Consider the following 18,548-nt stretch of genomic DNA (forward strand, 5'->3'; position numbering starts at 1 on the left):
CTTTTACTGTAAAGAGCTTTGACCGATCGATGCAACGAGAGAAGCTGGATATAAATATAGTATATATATATATATATATATATATATATATATATATATATATATATATATATATATAAATACAGTCCATGTACCATCACTTGTATCCGTGCAGGTCTTGACAACAGCCTGTCGCGGTTCCTGATGTGCTGTCTGAAGTGCTGTTTCTGGTGTCTGGACAAATTCATCCGCTACATGAACCACAACGCGTACATCATGGTGAGCTGGTTGAAGCAGCGCTGTTTGCAGGAGCATTCTTTCAAGAACAACAACCACCTTGTGTCTTTTCTCCACCAGGTGGCGATCTATGGTCAAAACTTCTGTACCTCAGCCAGAGAGGCCTTCTTCCTACTCATGAGAAATGTGGTCCGGTAAGGAGATCCGTAACTCTGTGTGGCTCTTTCAACGGATCAGTTCCAGGGTTCAGAGAGATGTTTGCTGTTCATGCGGAACAGCGAGTGGCGTACAGCTGGCTCGTCCGGGTTGCTCTCAAGAAATGTCAGTCAGCATCACTCAAGCAAGCGACCACGATAAGCCACACGTGAAACACAAAGCAGCACGAACGCACGCATTGCCATCATGAGGGTGTTAGGTTTGTAGCTCGATCACCATCATCAGGAAATATAAAGCTCAGGATGCACACAACTGAGGGGATCAGAAGCAAGTCACTTTACATAAACAGAGACACAAGGGCCATCACAGAAATCATACAAAATACATGAAGTCCATAAAGTTACAAAAGGCTGTAAAGAGTTCTCAGTCTCTCACAGAGGTCCAAAAAGACGTCGTGGTTGTTTGCAGTTTATATAGTCTGCTTTAGGCCACGTTATTCAAGAGCACACACACACACACACACACACACACACACACACACACACACACACACACACACACACACACACATAAAGCAGCTCAAATAAACGCCTGAATAATTCCGTGCTACTAGTTTTAGTTTTCTTTGAAATATAAACATTACTTAAAAAAAGATATCAGTTATCACTGTAGCTTGCCGACTGCGCGCCATTGAAAGAGGAGTTCTCAAAGTAAAACAGACCCACGATCAATAATGATATCTCTTTTATTTAAATTTTTGCAACCATGTTGCTCCGGTCTGACACACTGGTCACACCGCAGCGCCCCCCAGTGGCGTCTGTCTGTCAGCTGTGTGGATCATGTGTCGGAGCTCTCTGTTTCCACAGGGTTGCTGTTCTGGACCGAGTGACCGACTTCCTCTTGTTTCTGGGCAAAGTGCTGATAGCAGGAGGAGTCGGTGAGTCGCCCACAGTCGTGCTCCACGTGACAGTTTCAACCTGCCACTGGAAAGTTATGTATCAGAAAAAGTCTTTAACATATTATAATGTAATAATGTGTGTGTGTGTGTGTGTGTGTGTGTGTGTGTGCGCGTGTGTGTGTGTGTGTGTGTGTGTGTGTGTGTGTGCGTGTGTGTGCGTGTGTGTGTGTCAGGTGTGTTTGCCTTCTTCTTTTTCACTAGGAAGATCCCTGTTATCCAGGAGGAAGTGCCCAATCTCAACTACTACTGGGTCCCTCTACTGGTCAGACTCTCTCTCTGTATCTCACACACGCACACAAACGTAGCCTTTCAGCAATTAATAGCTATGGAAGCATTACACTTTCACAGATCCATACACACGTTTGCAGATTTGTTTACAGACACACAAATTGAGATACAGTTACAAAATTCTCCACACACACACAAACACACACACACACACACACACACATACACACACAAGTAATACTGCAACAATATTCCTTATCACCTGTGATGATGATGATGACGTTTGTCCAACCAGACTGTGGTGACGGGCGCGTACCTGATTGCTCATGGATTCTTCAGCGTGTACGCCATGTGTGTGGACACGCTCTTCCTCTGCTTCTGTGAGTACACGTCTGACTGATGCGAGTGCAGGACAGGACTGTTTTCACTGACTGGATTTGCCAGACAAATTATACATTGTGTTTTTCATAATTTGATTTTATTCATAATTATGAAATTAAAATTAAATTTACAATTTCGATGATGCCTTCTCATTGAGGGCAGTAAAGGAATGACAAATGTTTTTATAGGGAGAAAGGAAACTGTGGAGTGTTTTAATATATATCCAGCAGCAATGTAATCATATGCAATGATGTCCATACTGACACGGTTATATTACACATATACATATATATATATACTGTACATATAAATATCAGGCCTTTGAATCTGCACCATGAAGTTAATGTCAAATATCACTCTTTGTTCTCAGAGTCATAACTGTCAGATCAGATTAGAGCTGTCACAATATCAGATCATCGTGGTCAAAAGTAATCATGATAATGACGTTATCACATCTATATGAAGTTAACAAATACTACTACTACTACTACCACTACTACTACTACTACTACTACTACTAATAATAATAATAATTATAATAATGCTAGCAGTCACTTTCATCTTTAACTTTGTTTATTGTTTGTTGTTCACATTTTTGACAAATGAATTATGCTCAGAATACAAGAATACAAGGATACAAAATATTAAAAAATACTAGGGCCCGACAGATTTATCGGTTCGCTGATAATATATAAATATGAGCTTTTCGAATCTTATTTTTCAGAATTTAATGTACATTTATGTTTCTATTTTATTTCGTTAATTCAAGTTCTATTCATTTGGTTATATTTGTGTTTTCTTCTAATTTGTAGTTATTTATGATCAATTTTATGGTAAAACTGCAAAATATCAAGCCACAATTATGTTCCTTTGTAATAAGGGTTTGATAATGACATCATAGGAATCATTGCCAATTAATACATATTTATATCTTGAGTGACATATTGGTATCGGAACTGTCCCCCAAAAATAATATTACAACAGACTAAGATTATGCAGATAAATGATGATTCCAGTGATCAAAGAGGATCAGAGTGGTCATAGATGGACCATGAATGTGTGGAATTATTATTATTATCATTATTTTTAATCGTATCTCCTGCATATGCCCAAGTCTTCACCAGCGACACGAGTGCACACAAACACACACACACACACACACACACACACACAGAGTCAAGCCTACACTCTTTAATCAGGACCTTCATCTCTTTAACAGCACTAACCTCTTCTCTTCTTGTCTCTTGGTTTATCATCACCCTGCGATCTTCCCCTCCACAAACCTTCATTTGACCTTTGTTCACAACCTCTATCATCAACGCCCTGCACGTGCATCCATCCATACCTGCTTCGTCTCCCACGCTTCCCCCTCGATCCCTCCACGCGTGTGTCGGGCCCACCAGGTGATGACTTGGAGAGGAACGATGGTAGTACAGAAAAACCTTTCCTCATGTCCCCAGAGCTGCACAGAATCCTGGGAAAACCCAGTCGGTCGCGGTGATATTCTGGCGTCCATATCCCCGCCGTGCCATCAGTCTGCTCAGTCTCTGTAAAACTGTGAAGGACAAACAGACATCACCGGTCCAAATCCTCGAGACGTCAACACTGACGTTAAAAATAACACAGGCCCAGGAGTTATTATTATTATTATTATCACTATTATGGCAAAGCTGAACGTGGCTGGTCTGCTTTCATACTCCGGCACACAGGAGGATAGTTCGTCCCACCATGACAGAAACATTACACAGACGACATGAAACTGACCGTGATGAGGCAGCGCTCTCTCTCCTGGAGGCCTGGGCAGTGTCTCCCCCCACCGGCTGCACCGGTGCAGAAATGACACCGTGACGATTTCACCCCTCAGTTCAGATGGGTTTTTTTTGTAAACCTTCATTTGTTATCTGTTTGCAATGAATGCCCTTAAATTGTTTATGAAAAAAGCGTATGAAAATCAGTTTCCGTGGGATGTGAGAGCGAGTGTGGCCGGAAAAAAAACGTCGTTCTGAGATCACGTTCAGACCTACAAGTTGATTCAGGCCCGTTTCCAACCAATAGCCACAGTCACAAACTATAACTGAAGCGTTCTTCACGTTTGTTCCACAGCATTTTCATTAAAAGAGAGAAACTACAGAGTACGACATCTTATGACTCTGGAAAACAATATTGAGGTCATCAGGAGTTTTTCCACCTCTGGAGGAGAAGTGACGTAGCAGTGTTTTTTTATTGTATAACAGACGAAGTTGAGCAATTTATCCTGAAGCAATTCATTTCTGTAAACAACTCTTTGTTTTCAACACAGAAGGAAGATTATGAAAACACTGTTCAGTTTCACTCACTATGGGTTTTGGGTTTTTTTCTAAATGAAACCAAGAGTAATCGTATTGCCTGTCACACTATTTATACACCCTGTTCATTTTTATAAGACTTGATGATTATTGTATTTGTAGTTTGTTTTTTAATTTGTGAAATTGATCAAAATATAATACAATGTTCATTTCTTAATTAAAGGAATAATAAAAATGTTTTTGTCTTCAGCACTCAAATCAATGTTTCTTTTAAAAAAAAGTCGATGACAGAGACGATGTTCCAGTGTCAGGTTTGATGATTGAGTTAAAAACCATCATCAGGAGCAGTTTGTTGAAATCTCTGTGTGTGTGTGTGTGTGTGTGTGTGTGTGTGTGTGTGTGTGTGTGTGTGTGTGTGTGTGTGTGTGTGTGTGTGTGTGTGTGTGTGTGTGTGTGTGTGTGTGTGTGTGTGTGTGTGTGTGTGTGTGTGTGTGTGTGTGTGTGTGTGTGTGTGACTCACTCGTAATATACAGTATCTCTGTGGGCTTTTGGAAATGTTCTGATATTGCCAGCATATACGATTTAAGGACACAAATGAGTACATACTGTACTTACACAGGAGCTAAGGGAATGTGGACATCTGAGTGATGTTTGCCGAATGCCTGATGAACAGGGCCACAGACAAAGAGACAAGTAATAGTCATTTTTTTATGTTTTTGTTTTTCATTGTAGTGCTGGACCAGGAGATGAACAATGGATCATGTGCTCGTCCTTATCACATCACCAGCTCCCTCAGGAAGGCCATTTGTAGATATATGAGGAAAGATGTGAACAGACAAAGACATGCAGCCACAGGGAAAACTCTTCCCCTTCATCAGAGACAGCAAAGAATGTTAATATCCAGTGTTATATCATGAAACAATAACTTATGCCAACTACAGTATCACAGCCTCACACGCTTCTTTGAACTCTACTAGTATTATGTCATTTCGTTCAAACTGATGGTTCAATGCGTCACATGAAACATTAACAATGCTTTTAACTTTTTTATTTGCATCATATATTGCACATATATCTGCAGACAATTTTTCTGGTTATGTGATTATGATGTACCTTTTCTGCCTTGTTGAAAATGATTTGTTGCTATTGCCTTAGACACATATATAAATCACTTCCCTTTCAAAAAAGGATGTTTAGAGACTTTCTCCCGATCATTTTGGATAAAACTGAGGTCCTTGTGATTGTTTTTATTAAGGACCAGTCTCCATATTGGCCTTCTGTCAATTTCAACTTTGACCCACACTTAACTAACTTAAAGATCCCCTCCAGTCATGTTATAAAGTATATAAAAATAATCAGCTGTCTAATATTATGTTTAACATTGTTTACCCTCTGAAATTTGTCTGACACGATCCACTCTCTCTAGAGGCAACATGGACGAGATTCAGACACAAAACTTTCACCCACTGCTAATGCTAACGCTAACTGTCTGCTGACACACCTGTCGTCCTCTCATGAAGCTAACTGCTAATGCTAATGCTAACTATCTGCTGACACACCTGCCGTCCTCTCATGATGCTAATGCTAACGCTAACTGTCTACTGACACCTGCTGTCCTCTCATGATGCTAATGCTAATGCTAACTGTCTGCTGACACACCTGTCGTCCTCTCATGATGTGCTGCCTCTGCTGTACTGGAAGTTTCCGGTTTCTTTGACTCACATTCGCATAATCAACAGCGATTGGTTTACTGTATTTGTGACGCACAAAATATAGAATGAACAGGATTCGTTTGAATTTCAAATAGGAGATAAGTGACACAGAAATCTCCTCCTCCAGGAGAGGAATGTGGAAACACCAGATGCAAGTCGACTATAGTGAATGTTCAGACATGTTGGACAGGACATCTTGGACATCTTGCCCAATGGAAAGGCAAAAATGGTGAGTAGGGTAAGCTGTTTTACAGACTTTACAGTCATGTACTTGTAATCTTAAGAGCATAAGATTTTGATGTCTTTGCCAAGATGTGTCCGCCGATCAGTGGGGGAAAAGAGCCAATCCACCAAGGATTAATTCATATTTGATCCTAAATGCTTTTCAATACACACTTCCGAAAAGATATTCTTATCTTAGGCAGAAGAAATTTCATTTACAGTGTTTTTTCTATTCGCAAATGTCAAAAAAGGGTACAGTCTTACTTGGACTGCTAAAACTAATTGAAGAAATCAATTCAAATATATATATATATTTTTAATTGTTGCCAATGAAGTTCATCATCAATAAGTCGGGTCTTTGTTAAGATACACGGCTCACACTGTGGCAACGTATCCTGAGGTGGGGGCAGGAAGCCAGCCAATGCTGTGCCTTGAGTAGCTCACAGTGCAATCTCCTCTCTGGAGTAAACATTTGAAAAATGACAAACACCACGAATGATAATGCGTTTTGACAAACAAACGCACACATTTGCGAAACAAGCTTATAGTTTTCTCAATCGATTTGGCACATTTAGTGAAACAAACTTACGATTGTCAAAACTCTAAGTACACTCCTCACACCACATGGTACATTCTGCACACCACTCTGTGACCTGCAAAAGGTGCTTCATCGACATCACACCTGATATCCTCTCTTGCAATGCAACGAGGGAATAAATCTTTTGGCTTGACGCAGCCACCCCCTTACAACAATCTGCGGTTACTGTATATCCTCACAGCCATCATCCATTGCTCCCAGTAAGGACAGCTGGTCATATATCTTCCATATCCATGTAGAAAAGAACTCCTCCATGGGATTTAGGACTGGGAGTATGGTGGGAGAAACTCCATCCAAAAATGTGGATGGGCAACAAACCATACCCTAACTCGATTTGAACAATGGAAACTTGCGTTGACCCAAACAATGAAATAGGTACCACATAATGATGCATGAACGATTATGCTATTTTATTGTTATCAAACATTTATTCATTGGCATATACGCAGGATGGTGGTTTCTGTAAAAACAATTTTCAAAGTTGGTACGTCTTCGCCAGTGTTCCAGTTTAACTGGTGACCTTTCTTTGTTGCAGATGTTGGTCGCAGATTCGGTCGAAGATTTTGTCATTTTCATGTAGCAGATACCTTTGACTGAGAAGGGTGGTGATATATATAAGGCCTAGAGTTTTCTGGCTGATTGCCACTTACCCTGTATTGAAGAGATTGCCTTTATTGTTGTATGGCCTAATAAGACTAGGAAAGTGCTATATAAATATAGTCCATTTACCATCAAAAAAGGAAAAGAGCGCTTTAGTTGTTGGCACTGACTCAAAATAACTAACCAATGCATTGGCTCTACATTTTCTGACACTGCGTCCTCAATTGTAAACTTCACATATGTTGCACACTGTTTATGAACAATTCACTTGTGTTGAGGGCAATATAAAAGTTTCTGGCTAGATATTTCTGTTCTTCTGCCAAGAAGGGGGTTAGTAGATCGCAGATAGGCTGAGTACATGGGTTCTCCAAGTTACTTATGAGAGGACTGTAGGAGCCGCATGTAAGTTAAGATGTAGAAATATCATTTATTGATATTTTTATGTGTTTGTAGGTGTACGCCCAGGTGGGTGGCAACCTTTAAAATGGGGAACATGGCGTAGGAGGGAGAGAAAGCAATGGAGAGCGGATACTCACATCTCACGGGAACTAAGTGATCACGTCTGTGAGTTTGAGTTTATATCATATTCAAACACAACAGCTGATTTCTATAGTGGATGGTCTCACCTTGATCTCATAGTTTCTCTCTGTGCAGCTGGTTATGTCTCTGACACTGGGGTTTTTGGATAGACAGCCGAAGGTAATGACTAGCAACACAGTTCGTATTTACAGTGAACTAAGAAGATTATGAGGAAATGAGCAGCAGGTGAGGAAGTTTGAGTGGACGTGTCTGAACCAGTGTGTGACACGACCTGACATCGGATGTTCAAGCACAACCTTAAATACTTATTAATTCTTTGTATTTATCTACACCAGACAGAGACAAATATTTTCTTAATTCAATTCAATTTTATTTGTATCGCGCCAAATCCCAACATACATCGTCTCAAGGCTCTTTACATAGTGAGGTGGAGCCGATCAATATTACAGAGAAACACAACGGTTCCCACAATGAGCAGCTCTGAGACTGCGGAGGAGAAGAACTCTCTAACAGAACCAGAACATCTGAGGAGAGAAAGAGACCAGGGACAGTTGTATAACCTCTGCTTTATGCTCTGTCAGACTGATTCATAGTGACATGTAATGTAAATAAATGGGGGAGAGAGATGCTCACTTGAATCTTGAAAATGACTTCTCCCTATGAGGAAGCTTCAGAGCAGAGGTCTTGCAGAATATCCACCTGGAAGAAAAGATGCAGAGATGCCCTCAGTCGTCCGACCATCGGATATCTGTGTCTCTGACTGAATTCCAAACTGCACTGAATGCTTCACAGCTCAGTGACGCACGTCCCCACGGTGTCAGGAACACGTTTCAGAGTAAATAACTGAATTAATAAATAAAGCCTGTTATTGACATGTTACATGTAAGAGACACACGACATTGAATTGATATTTCAGTGTGTTTGACCTGGACAAACTCAGTTGAGGAGACAAGTATACCTGAGCAGTCCGAGCTACAGCCAATACATTCCTGTTCTTAGAAGATGTAGATCATTAAGAAAGAATCCCAGCATACAATCAGATTGTTGTGACATTCAACTGACTCAACATGACGTTGTGGTGATGGACTACAGTCTCACCTGGCTGCTCTCTCCCACTCGCAGGTTTTTGAGCTGGTAAACTGTCACTTGTCCGTCACTGTCTCCAACCAGGACACAGTCTGCACGTGAGGTAAACAGCAGGGACTTCATGGTCACGCCAGGGGCAGCGGGCTGCACAGCGACGGGGTCCAGGCTTAAGGAGAGACACGGGACACGTCAGAGAGACGACCAGGCGGAACGTTAGCCAGACGGACAGATTCTCTCCCCAGTCTGACTCACAAGCTCGAATTCAGGTCCCAGATCTCCAGCTGTCCCTCGTTCACGGCCCCAAATATAGTGGCCCACTTTGGAGACCACTTGATATCACACACTGCCCTCTGGATAGAGGTGAAGCCCAACACCGGGTTGAGCTGGTCCAGTTTCCACAGCTGGATGGTCCAGTCAGAGGAGCAGCTCAGGAACACATCAGGACTGAGTGGACACCACGCGACGCAGTTCACAGCACACTGACAGGGAACAAGATGATGACTCTTCAACAACAACATGTTATCATCAACCTGGGAGCTCCTTTCAAAGGGCCTTTACATTTATTCCAACATGTTGGGGGACTGGACAGGCAGGACTACATGTCGCTTAGTGGTCCGATGATTCCTTCAGTTGTGTGATGATAACAGAGAGAAGCCAGGCAGAGCCAGTGCAGGTGTACACAAAGTGCTTTGTACAGAAGAGCAACACACAGCAGCACAAAGTCCTGCTACACAGACCCAATCCAAACTAGAGTATCAGGAAACAACTGAAAGTGTTGTGGGAGTTACAAAATCACAGTTAAAGAGATGAAATATAAACTTCTAGGGTTAGTGTAGAATAATGAGCGAAGACCTGAGGTCGTCAGTAGGCTGTAGAACTTTTTATCCAGAAGAACTCACAAAGTGTTTCCTGAAAGTATCCAGAAAGTGCTGATTGTTGGAGGAGGAGCAACTGTGGATGAGACCTTCCTGTGTGCCGACCAAGTAGACACTGGGGTCCTGGTGACACAATGACAACAGTCACAACAGTCAAGGTCAGAGGAACAACTGTGTAGCTGCTGTAGGCTCTGCTGTGATGAGCCTGGAACCTGCTGGAGGTGTGTTCAACACGTACTGTTGGATAGAAGTCAAAGCAGAGACCAGGAGTCATTGCTGTCAGAACACTCCCTGTCTTCTCTGTGTTGTTCCCTCTGGCCTTCTTCTTCGTATTATGAATCCTCTTGAGCTTCATCACGTCTGTGACAGAAGAGGCACAGCTGGTTTGAATAGTCACGTGATAACAATACGCCTTGTTTTTTATCATCTGAATCATGATTCTACAAACAAAGACAGCAACTAAATATGAATCTCATAGCATTTTTTAAACATTGAACTTGTGGTTTTGTGTTTGCACTTTCAACAAGACAGGAATGTCACTGGGTGAGCTCTCAGGGCGGACTTTTCAATGGGTTCCTTCAGATTTCATGTCAACTCAAACCACCAGCTGCAGCTGACCACACATACCTGTGCAGTCGAGGCCAGTGTTGAATTCGAACCACCTGCTGATCCTGCCTTCAGCAGACACAGAGAAGAGCTCCTCTACCTTCTCTCCTGCGAAGCTGAGTCCTTGTTGATTGTACCTGAGCTGCCACACTGGACCCAAGTGCTTTTTAAGACACTCGCTGCACAAACACAGAGCAATACTGTAAGTGACCTCACTGAGTGCTCCACTAACTCCACCCAGTAAGTTTACACCCCTGCCCTTGTTTGTAGGTTTGTTGGTCAGGAGGGTTACACAAAAAATCCTGAACAAAAGTTCCTTTAAAACTTTGGGAAGGATGGGACATCAGCCAAGAAAGAACCTATCACATTATGCTGTGGATCTGGACAAAGGGGCAGATCCAGGAACTTTTAAACACACACAACATACTCACCTGCTGCTAACCACGTGTGAGTTTTGTTCTCGACCCTGCACATCGTAGATAGCAATGTTGCCATTGAGCATCCCCACAGCCAGTCGACTGGGGTTGTTGGCTGAGAAGTCTAGAGAGGTGACAGCACTGTCACAGTGGAGGACACGCTCAGGCCACTGCAAAGGGGAACACATGATGACTCCCACATGAACTCACGTGCCACTCAACGTTGTGTGTGCAGAATTTTGCACTGGAGCAAGTCTGCCAGAGTAAGTCAAGGATAGAAAAGGGTCTTACTGTGGGGTTTTTGAGGGACCAGCAGCACACCAGGCCTGGTGTCAGGTCGCCGGAGTCATTTTCACCATAACCCACAGCCAGGAGGTCCTAACAGAAAACAGACACATGAAGATTTCTCTTAGCCAATAGAATAATTCAAAGATTTAACAACATCCAGGCACAGTTATGATCAGCTTAGTTCTATCAGTGTGTGAAGAGAATGTTGTTTCTACAGATGATGACACGGATGAAAATGAAGACTAGCAACTGTGTCTGCTACGCCATATCACTGTTTTTCAAATACAATAGAACTTTTTTCATGATTTGTGCGCCATAATTGAAAAATTCCATTCACCTCTTTTGTATGTGGGATATTTTTTATCTCAAAATATTATGTAGGTTTGGTAACCAAAGCCAAGACCTCCACATCTCTGGTCGAGGCATGCCCCTCTGTCCCATCATGGTGGATCTCATTAACTCCTCCTTGTAATCTGGCATGATACCCTCCAGCTTCAAAACAGCTGCCTTCACCCCCATTCTCAAAAACCCAGTCTGGACCCGGGGGGCCTCATTAACTACCAACCAATCTCCAACCTTCCCTTCCTCGGGAAAATGCTGGAAAAGCAGTTACCCCCCAGAATTCCTGGACTTCTCCATCCCTACACCGGAATCTGCGGTCCACGGACAAGGGTCTGCTCTCCATCCCTCACACCAGACTGCAAACTTTTGGGGACAGAGCCTTCTGTGTTGCAGCCACTATCCTCTGGAACTCCATCCCCTGAGAGATCCAAAATGCCCCCCAAGGGTTACAATCCTTATTTGTGTGTGTGTGTCTGGCTCCATGTTTCTGAATCACAACCAAGATTTCAGATTTGCTTCATGATTAAATAGGTCTGCAATGTTCAGTGGTGGCTATTTGCCCTGGATGAAGAAACAATTGACCAATCAGAGCTCAGCTGGCAGGATTCAGAACAGCTACATCGTCCTCCTGCACTGCTAGCAGGCAGTTACCGTGTTCTTCTTGTTCCAGGCCATGCTTCTGACACTGCGTCCTCTGTTGAGCTCACAGCTGAACGCCCACAAACGCTGCAGAGCTGGAGGCCCACCGCTCTCGGTCTCCTCCTTCCTCTGCCCCACCGGGAAGTCTGGGTCTGCCACAGTCAGTGATCACAATCACAAAATGTTGTGTGTGCGTAGGGAGGACCGACCAGTAAGCATGTTGATTCAACTGCATTATCACTTGTGCTTCTGAAGTGTGTTACCTTCCAGTACAGGCAGCTGTCTGTAAGCAGCCAGGTCAGGTTGGAAGGTGTTTCCCAGGATGCTCTTCTCCATTACTAGTAAGCAGTTTTGGAATGTCTCTGATTGCATGATGAGCTGCAGGTCTGACTCCGCACCCGAGGTGCTGCCAAACGCGTCCACCTCCTTCAGTGAGCTAACAGCAGTGGCTGGAGAGAGAGAGACAAGGAAATGATACAAATCATACTCTGAGTCTTTACAGGCAGATTCATGAGCATCCTTTGTTTTATAGACTGGACGCAGCAGAGCGTCTGTGGCTGTTACCCGTGCTGGCTGTGCTGCCCACTGACATGCTCCTCTCTGCACTCCTGCTCATGTCCACAACCGCCTCTGGATAGTTGGTCTTCTGTGGCACAGGGCTGCACAGAGCATCATATATGTCCCAGGTGCTGGCAGACGTAGCTGTGGACAAAAGACATACAACACTGAAGGGTTGTTTACATCTAGATTATAAAAAACAACAATCAAACTTCCCTCTGTTTGCAGGTTGTAAGGTTGCAGATCAGTTTATTCATCTATTTTGATCATTGATTAACTGTTTAAGATTAAGTTGAACTTTAATTTGCTGCCTTCAGCTTCTCAAATATTCTCAAAATAAATCCAGATGTGATTAATCTTCAGCTTTAGTTAACTGAAGATTTCTTTGGATTTTGGAAAAGCATGACATTTAAATCCATTATTTTGAGCCCCTTTTTATGAATTTGTCCACATGGCAAATCTAAGTCAATTATTGTCTCCTTTAGTTCTGTGTCTACAAGTCCTGAGGGAAACGCGTGGCTCTGTAGCTGCTAAACGCAGCATCACGTCCACTGCTGCTCTCTGACCCGTCTCCCATCTGCTGAGCTGGTCGTGGACTGAACCAGAACGGTGATGCTTTGTGCTGGACACAACATGTCCACAACCAGTGAAAGCAACGTTAACATAGTTACGAAGCTCTGAGGGAAAACAATGAGCCTAACCTGTGTTCACCATGACCACGGCATCACTCTGGACATGTTTGTCTTTCGCGGCTCCGCTCAGCGTCTGCATTGATCGCTCCATGTACTTATCGTTGCCCATTCTGTTCCTGCAAACTTCAGCATACTGACGGTTTCTCTCTCTGTAGGATCAAGGTGAGAGCCAAAGATCGAACCAATCACTGACTGATTAGTCTCACATCACCAGACCCAGAGGAGTGTCAACACTGATCAGTACTGCCCAACAGAGAAAATCACTTCAATTCCACAGTCACTGCGTCAGTACTGCAGTAGTACTGCAGTAGTACGGAATGAGTAACTGCAGTAGTACTGCATCAGTACGGAATGAGTAACTGCAGTAGTACTGCATCAGTACGGAATGAGTAACTGCAGTAGTACTGCATCAGTAGTGCATCAGTAGTGCATCAGTACTGCAGTAGTATGAGTGTCCCATGGCACTTATAATGAAAACATGGTTAAGAGATTCAGGAAGAGGAGAACTTTACTCACATGATAGCTTCTGATTCATCAGTGTCCACCGACATGACGGTGGAGGGTATGTCCAGCAGTGAAACGCTGTCCGTCTCCGAAATGTAGACGTCAATGACTTCCTTCAACATTTCTTCTGTCACCTCCTCTTCCACAGTGTCTCTTTTCTTGTGCTCGTCTGGCAGGAAACACAAGACATGAGACAAAATACAACAAAGAGATACGGTGTGTTACAGCTGTCTGCTGCAGAGAACAAACTAAATGTGACTCTGTTTTACTGCATTTAGGTGAAATCAACTTTGTGTCAATTTAAATGTTAAAGATTCAGTGCCGGCCTTGGCAATGTTGAGAAGCCCCCCACCCCATTATTTGTCCAACACTAATCACTACTTGCAATGGCAGAAATTAAACATTGTACGACATCCAAGATTCGCAATATATAATAATATACATTAATACAATATGAATGATATACTAATTATACATAATAAATAATTTTTAGAACTGTTAAGAATAATTTCATCCTTTCTCGACTCATTTTATCAGCTGCAACTCCTGGACAATCTTGGACGATGCATAATAACATGCATGTGTTGGTTACTTTCATCACGTCATGACAGCAGACAGTGTTCATCATGTCGTCAACTCGTGACTGACAGTTCAGGGACAGTTTGTCTGTTTTTGTAATTAGAAGTGTTCAGGGCTAGAATTTGGACCCAAAATGCAGACGACCAGACTCCATGAAGGTTTTAACAGATTTAATATTCTTTCAAGGGAGAGAGGGTGAGGACTGAGGGTGACTGAGCCTATGGCTAGGGCTGGCTCTGATGTCAGAAAGGATTAATACAGTAATTTATATATATATATATAATCTTTTTTTAATGGAAGAAAAGAAAATGTTGTGATGAACCTGGGATGCTAATGGGCATGTCTCGTTTGGAAAATGTGTACAAAATCTCTTTTTGTATTGACTCTATTGTAGACAGGCCGGATAATCTGCTGCTTCCGAATGACGACCTAAGGGGAAAAAAATTAACATTTTTAATTTCGAAAATTTGCAAAGAAGAAATACATGTCAAGCACTGTAGTACATTGTTAACAATGTGTCTACAGATCATATGGTAAAGATGAAATGACTATTGTCTTGGTCCTCATCATCTGTCTTATCAGTGAATCATACATTCAGCTACTACAGGTGATGCCATAGATTTATACATGCCTGTGGTAAATATTCACATTTAAGTGGGACCAGGGATCAGACACACACACACACACACACACACACACACACATACACACGTGTCCACCTGGTACCTGGAGAAGGGCAGGGTGAAGCTGCCCGTGGCCGCCGCCTGTTCTGAGGCTGATCCACCAGTGATGTCCTCCACAAAGAACCGGTCGCCTTTGGCCTGATACGCTCCTGAAGGATCCGCCTGGCTCAGAGGCTGGGGAGTCACGTCATTGCCATCGTCATCCAACACCTGCAGCCAACCAGCCACACAGACGGTCACTGTAGCTCCGTCATCATCATCATCATCATCACTGACCTGCTGCTGCACGTGAGACAAACTCTATTACCCGATCCGCTTGTCTTCGAGTTCGACTGTGGCCCTTCTCCAGAACTTTGCTTCTACTGTCCAGACTGAATCTTCCCACTCTGACCGAACTGACCATACTGTTCGAGCGTCTGGTAACCTGCTGCTGTAAAAAAAAATACAGACATGTTTTTGATCTATTTGACTCTGTTGGTAATTAATACGCAGTTAAATCCGTTAATTAGATAATATAGTGCACTCCAATAATAATGATATACTAATAAACACCTTGCTATACTATTTTATATTAAAGCATATATACATACAAGGGTGTAACTTTGGTCTGAGAAGTGTGGGGGACACAAAACAGGGGGTCTGGGGGTCCTATGCCAGAATAATGTTTTCGATTTGAATCCTATTTCCTGCCTTTCTACATACATTTAGGGACTACGGTTATACAAAATCCAGGAAATAATTCAGGTGATCATAATGATGAATTCTTCCAGTAAGAATAGTACCTTACTTTGTATAAGAAAAAGCTCTCTTGATTGTTTGATATAGGGGTTCGATTTCCTAGACTTGAGGGAATCCTTTCATAGAGTCAAAAATGTTCACCAGTAACGTTGTGTGAATAAAATGTAAATTAGGTGAGATTCAATTTCCACTGTTAAACAAACTTTTAATATAAAGAACAATTTTTATTGTCCTCTATCTATCCATTCAATCCCAATGTATCCTAACTCCCTTGATCCACCCTTCTCTACTGCATGTCTCCTCTTCTAACATGAAAGAACCAAATACATGCTTCCTGTACTCATTTGCATGGATAAACTCCTGGTTAATGTTTTCCTTGCTGACTTTATCCAGTATTTCTTTTTGAATGTGACAGACCGCTATATTGTTAATATGAATTTGCAACATTGTGCCTCTCAGCCAGACCTTAAAGCTACTCAGAGCACTGAAGCTCCTCTCTGCTTCAGCAGAGGCTGTAGGAACAACCATAAGAAGTTGTACAAGTGCTTCTACTTGGTTGAAAAGGCCACAGACTAAAAGCAACTGATTCCTCAAAATAGCTGCGGACTCTGAATTGGTTGTGTATGTGTATTGGAGCTGAAACATGTTCAGCTGCACCTTCAGTGACCTTTGGTTTAACTATGGATACTGGCCCACTACACCAGTGCTCATCTCCCCTATTAGGAGGGCTTCCTCCAGCTTCACCAATGTTTTCAGACCACCCTGATCAAACCTCTCCTTCAGCTGCATGTCCACAGTATCCAGCACCTTGAAGAGGTCAGCTCTGCAGTGTTCTTCTGGGGTTGTGGTTGTGTGTGCAGTAGTGCCATTGCCAATGAAGTGTTTTGGTGGAGGGCGGATGTGGGGTATGGTTATGGGCTGAATATTTAGCTTGGTAATAATCTCTGTTGCGTGGCTGTATATCTCCTGGAACTTCTCCTCAGTTCTCTTTGCCCTAAGGGTGGTCCTCACACAATCTGCTGCAGAGCAAACCAGGCACTGTTTCTGTCCGCTTCTGCAGTGTGCAATTAAGGCACTCAAACTCCACGATTACTTCAGTGGTCTTTATGAGTCCTAACACTGTGGTACTTCTTCCAAATCTCTCCAGATGCCCTCTTGCTGTCACACCAGTGTTTGAGGCATCTGTTTGGGCCATGTCCTCTAAGCTGACTCACGGACCAGATTGCTGGAATCCTTGTCGTCCATTTTATTTGACACAAGGGCTGCAGGTTGCGAACTGTCCCTGATGCTGAAGTTGCGAGGTTCACTAAATTTGTTTTGTATTTGCCTGACAATTTGTACAGACAGCCAAGCTTGTGGACCCAATCGAGGGCATCAGATGTCAGTGATGACGCTGTACGAGCAGCCTGAGAGACCAGATTTACACAGTGGGAGCCACAGTCTACATACAAAGCCAGTGGCTGCATCTCCCTGATCCTGGCCTGTGCTCCCTTTCTGTCCCCTCACATGTTCGCTGCTCCATCATATGTTTGTTTGTGAGCTGCTGCACTACAATGAGCTTTGGGTTAGCGTGGTTGGGTTCAGCTTCCTGCTTGCCTGCCTGCACTTCTCCACTTGTGCCTGTCCCCACAGGTTTCTACTATGAAATATGAAAATGTGCAGCCAGAGAGTCTGCTTGTCATTCATTGCTGTGGTTTAAAGTGGACTTGTTTTCATGTTACACAGAATGTTCTACATTCAACATTTAACTAACGGTCCAAAGTTACCTAGCAGCAGTTTATGTGAACATACATTATATGTTGAGCTAATTTACTGAATCAACCAGCTCACATCTCCTTTCTTTCTCTTCATCCATGACATTAAATTCATCTGCTGCTGGCGTTTGATTTTGATTTTAACGTAGTGCCGCATACACGATACCTGCTCATTAGAAGTTTCTATTGTTCAGTGAACTATTTTTAGAGTGTTCACGTGACGTTCCTGGACTCGGGCCCGTGTTCTGCTCCCCCCGTCAAGCGATGATGGCGTGTGGTCAAAAGACAAATAACAAATTTGAATGTTGGGGGTGACAGATTACGCCCATGTATACATACAAAACGTATACTCTACATGTCTATATACACTGTAAACAATACATACCATACTGTAGAAAAATAACTATTTGTTAAAAGTTGATAATTTATCTATTAGTTAATTATGACAAAGAACAAAAGTTAACTCCAAAAATATTGTTCTGTTTGGAGCCTTCTTGTTTTCCAATTTCTTAATTGGTTAAAATATGAAAGCCATGCATTCCAACTGAGAGTCTGAACATTATCTTTGGTATTCCTGACTTTAGTACCTTGTGGGTTTTTTGCTGTTCATTTTCTGTGTCACATGAACCCATAAAGGTTCGGTAAATATTCAAACATGATAGCAATATAAACACTTTATTTTAGAGACAAAGTACTTGAGTTACTTACAGCACTGGTGACCCCCTTTCCCTTCCTACATAACACGGAGGCACTTGACATTTTTTGATGAGCTATGTGTAACAGAACAAATCCAAACAAAATGAATGTGGTGAATTGTGGAAATAGGGTTGTTTCTCTGTACTGGTTCAGTTTTATAAACTGGTGATCAAAGTTGATGACAGATCAAAGGCAT

General features: G+C 42.6%; 2 protein-coding genes across 9 annotated transcripts in view; one reads left to right on the forward strand and one right to left on the reverse strand.

The window, feature by feature from the left end:
* slc44a5a (solute carrier family 44 member 5a) overlaps positions 1 to 8,543 on the forward strand; it is a 27,225-nt gene extending 18,682 nt beyond the window's left edge. The window contains exons 17-24 of one of the 4 annotated variants that reach the window (XM_047332135.1): positions 155 to 258; positions 337 to 410; positions 1,239 to 1,309; positions 1,504 to 1,592; positions 1,854 to 1,938; positions 4,957 to 5,116; positions 6,064 to 6,165; positions 7,810 to 8,543. In XM_047332135.1, coding sequence (XP_047188091.1) covers positions 155 to 258; positions 337 to 410; positions 1,239 to 1,309; positions 1,504 to 1,592; positions 1,854 to 1,938; positions 4,957 to 5,116; positions 6,064 to 6,165; positions 7,810 to 7,858 — 734 coding nt within the window. In that variant the 3' untranslated portion in view covers positions 7,859 to 8,543. Of the gene's footprint in view, positions 1 to 154; positions 259 to 336; positions 411 to 1,238; positions 1,310 to 1,503; positions 1,593 to 1,853; positions 1,939 to 3,342; positions 4,540 to 4,956; positions 5,117 to 6,063; positions 6,166 to 7,809 lie in introns of those variants that run through there. The other 3 variants (XM_047332138.1, XM_047332136.1, XM_047332137.1) reach the window with 3 other exon arrangements.
* On the reverse strand, positions 8,359 to 18,506 carry LOC118311153 (dynein axonemal intermediate chain 4-like). 5 transcript variants are annotated; one of them, XM_035634741.2, is made up of 18 exons: positions 18,365 to 18,506; positions 15,472 to 15,594; positions 15,208 to 15,374; positions 14,804 to 14,910; positions 13,915 to 14,071; positions 13,408 to 13,547; positions 12,713 to 12,850; positions 12,412 to 12,597; positions 12,161 to 12,300; positions 11,171 to 11,257; positions 10,895 to 11,049; positions 10,485 to 10,642; positions 10,096 to 10,217; positions 9,882 to 9,980; positions 9,235 to 9,461; positions 8,995 to 9,148; positions 8,530 to 8,595; positions 8,359 to 8,420 (listed from the first exon to the last, which is right to left on the reverse strand). In XM_035634741.2, the coding sequence occupies exons 1-17, from the start codon at positions 18,413 to 18,415 to the stop codon at positions 8,554 to 8,556; spliced, it is 2,253 nt and encodes a 750-aa protein (XP_035490634.1). In that variant the 5' UTR covers positions 18,416 to 18,506; the 3' UTR covers positions 8,359 to 8,420; positions 8,530 to 8,553. The 5 variants fall into 5 exon arrangements, with proteins under 5 accessions (XP_035490634.1, XP_047188099.1, XP_047188097.1 ...); XM_047332143.1 differs by lacking the exon at positions 8,359 to 8,420 and adding an exon at positions 17,823 to 17,901 and having other exon boundaries at positions 15,472 to 15,591; positions 18,365 to 18,472; XM_047332141.1 differs by lacking the exon at positions 8,359 to 8,420 and adding an exon at positions 17,823 to 17,901 and having other exon boundaries at positions 18,365 to 18,472.
* Between the last annotated feature and the right edge of the window lie 42 nt (positions 18,507 to 18,548).

The sequence above is a fragment of the Scophthalmus maximus genome, chromosome 5, assembly GCF_022379125.1.
Source record: "Scophthalmus maximus strain ysfricsl-2021 chromosome 5, ASM2237912v1, whole genome shotgun sequence".
Taxonomy (NCBI): Eukaryota; Metazoa; Chordata; class Actinopteri; order Pleuronectiformes; family Scophthalmidae; genus Scophthalmus; species Scophthalmus maximus.

What these genes read in the sequence shown, in the direction of transcription:
- LOC118311153 (XM_035634741.2), bottom strand. Translation starts at nt 18,415, where the DNA reads ATGTCAAGTGCCTCCGTGTTATGTAGGAAGGGAAAGGGGGTCACCAGT. An exon ending in GAAAGGGGGTCACCAGTGCT is followed by an intron (nt 15,595 to 18,364) that starts GTAAGTAACTCA and finishes TTTTTTTTACAG; the next exon opens with CAGCAGGTTACCAGACGCTC. An exon ending in GGTCCCTCAAAAACCCCACA is followed by an intron (nt 11,050 to 11,170) that starts GTAAGACCCTTT and finishes TCCCCTTTGCAG; the next exon opens with TGGCCTGAGCGTGTCCTCCA.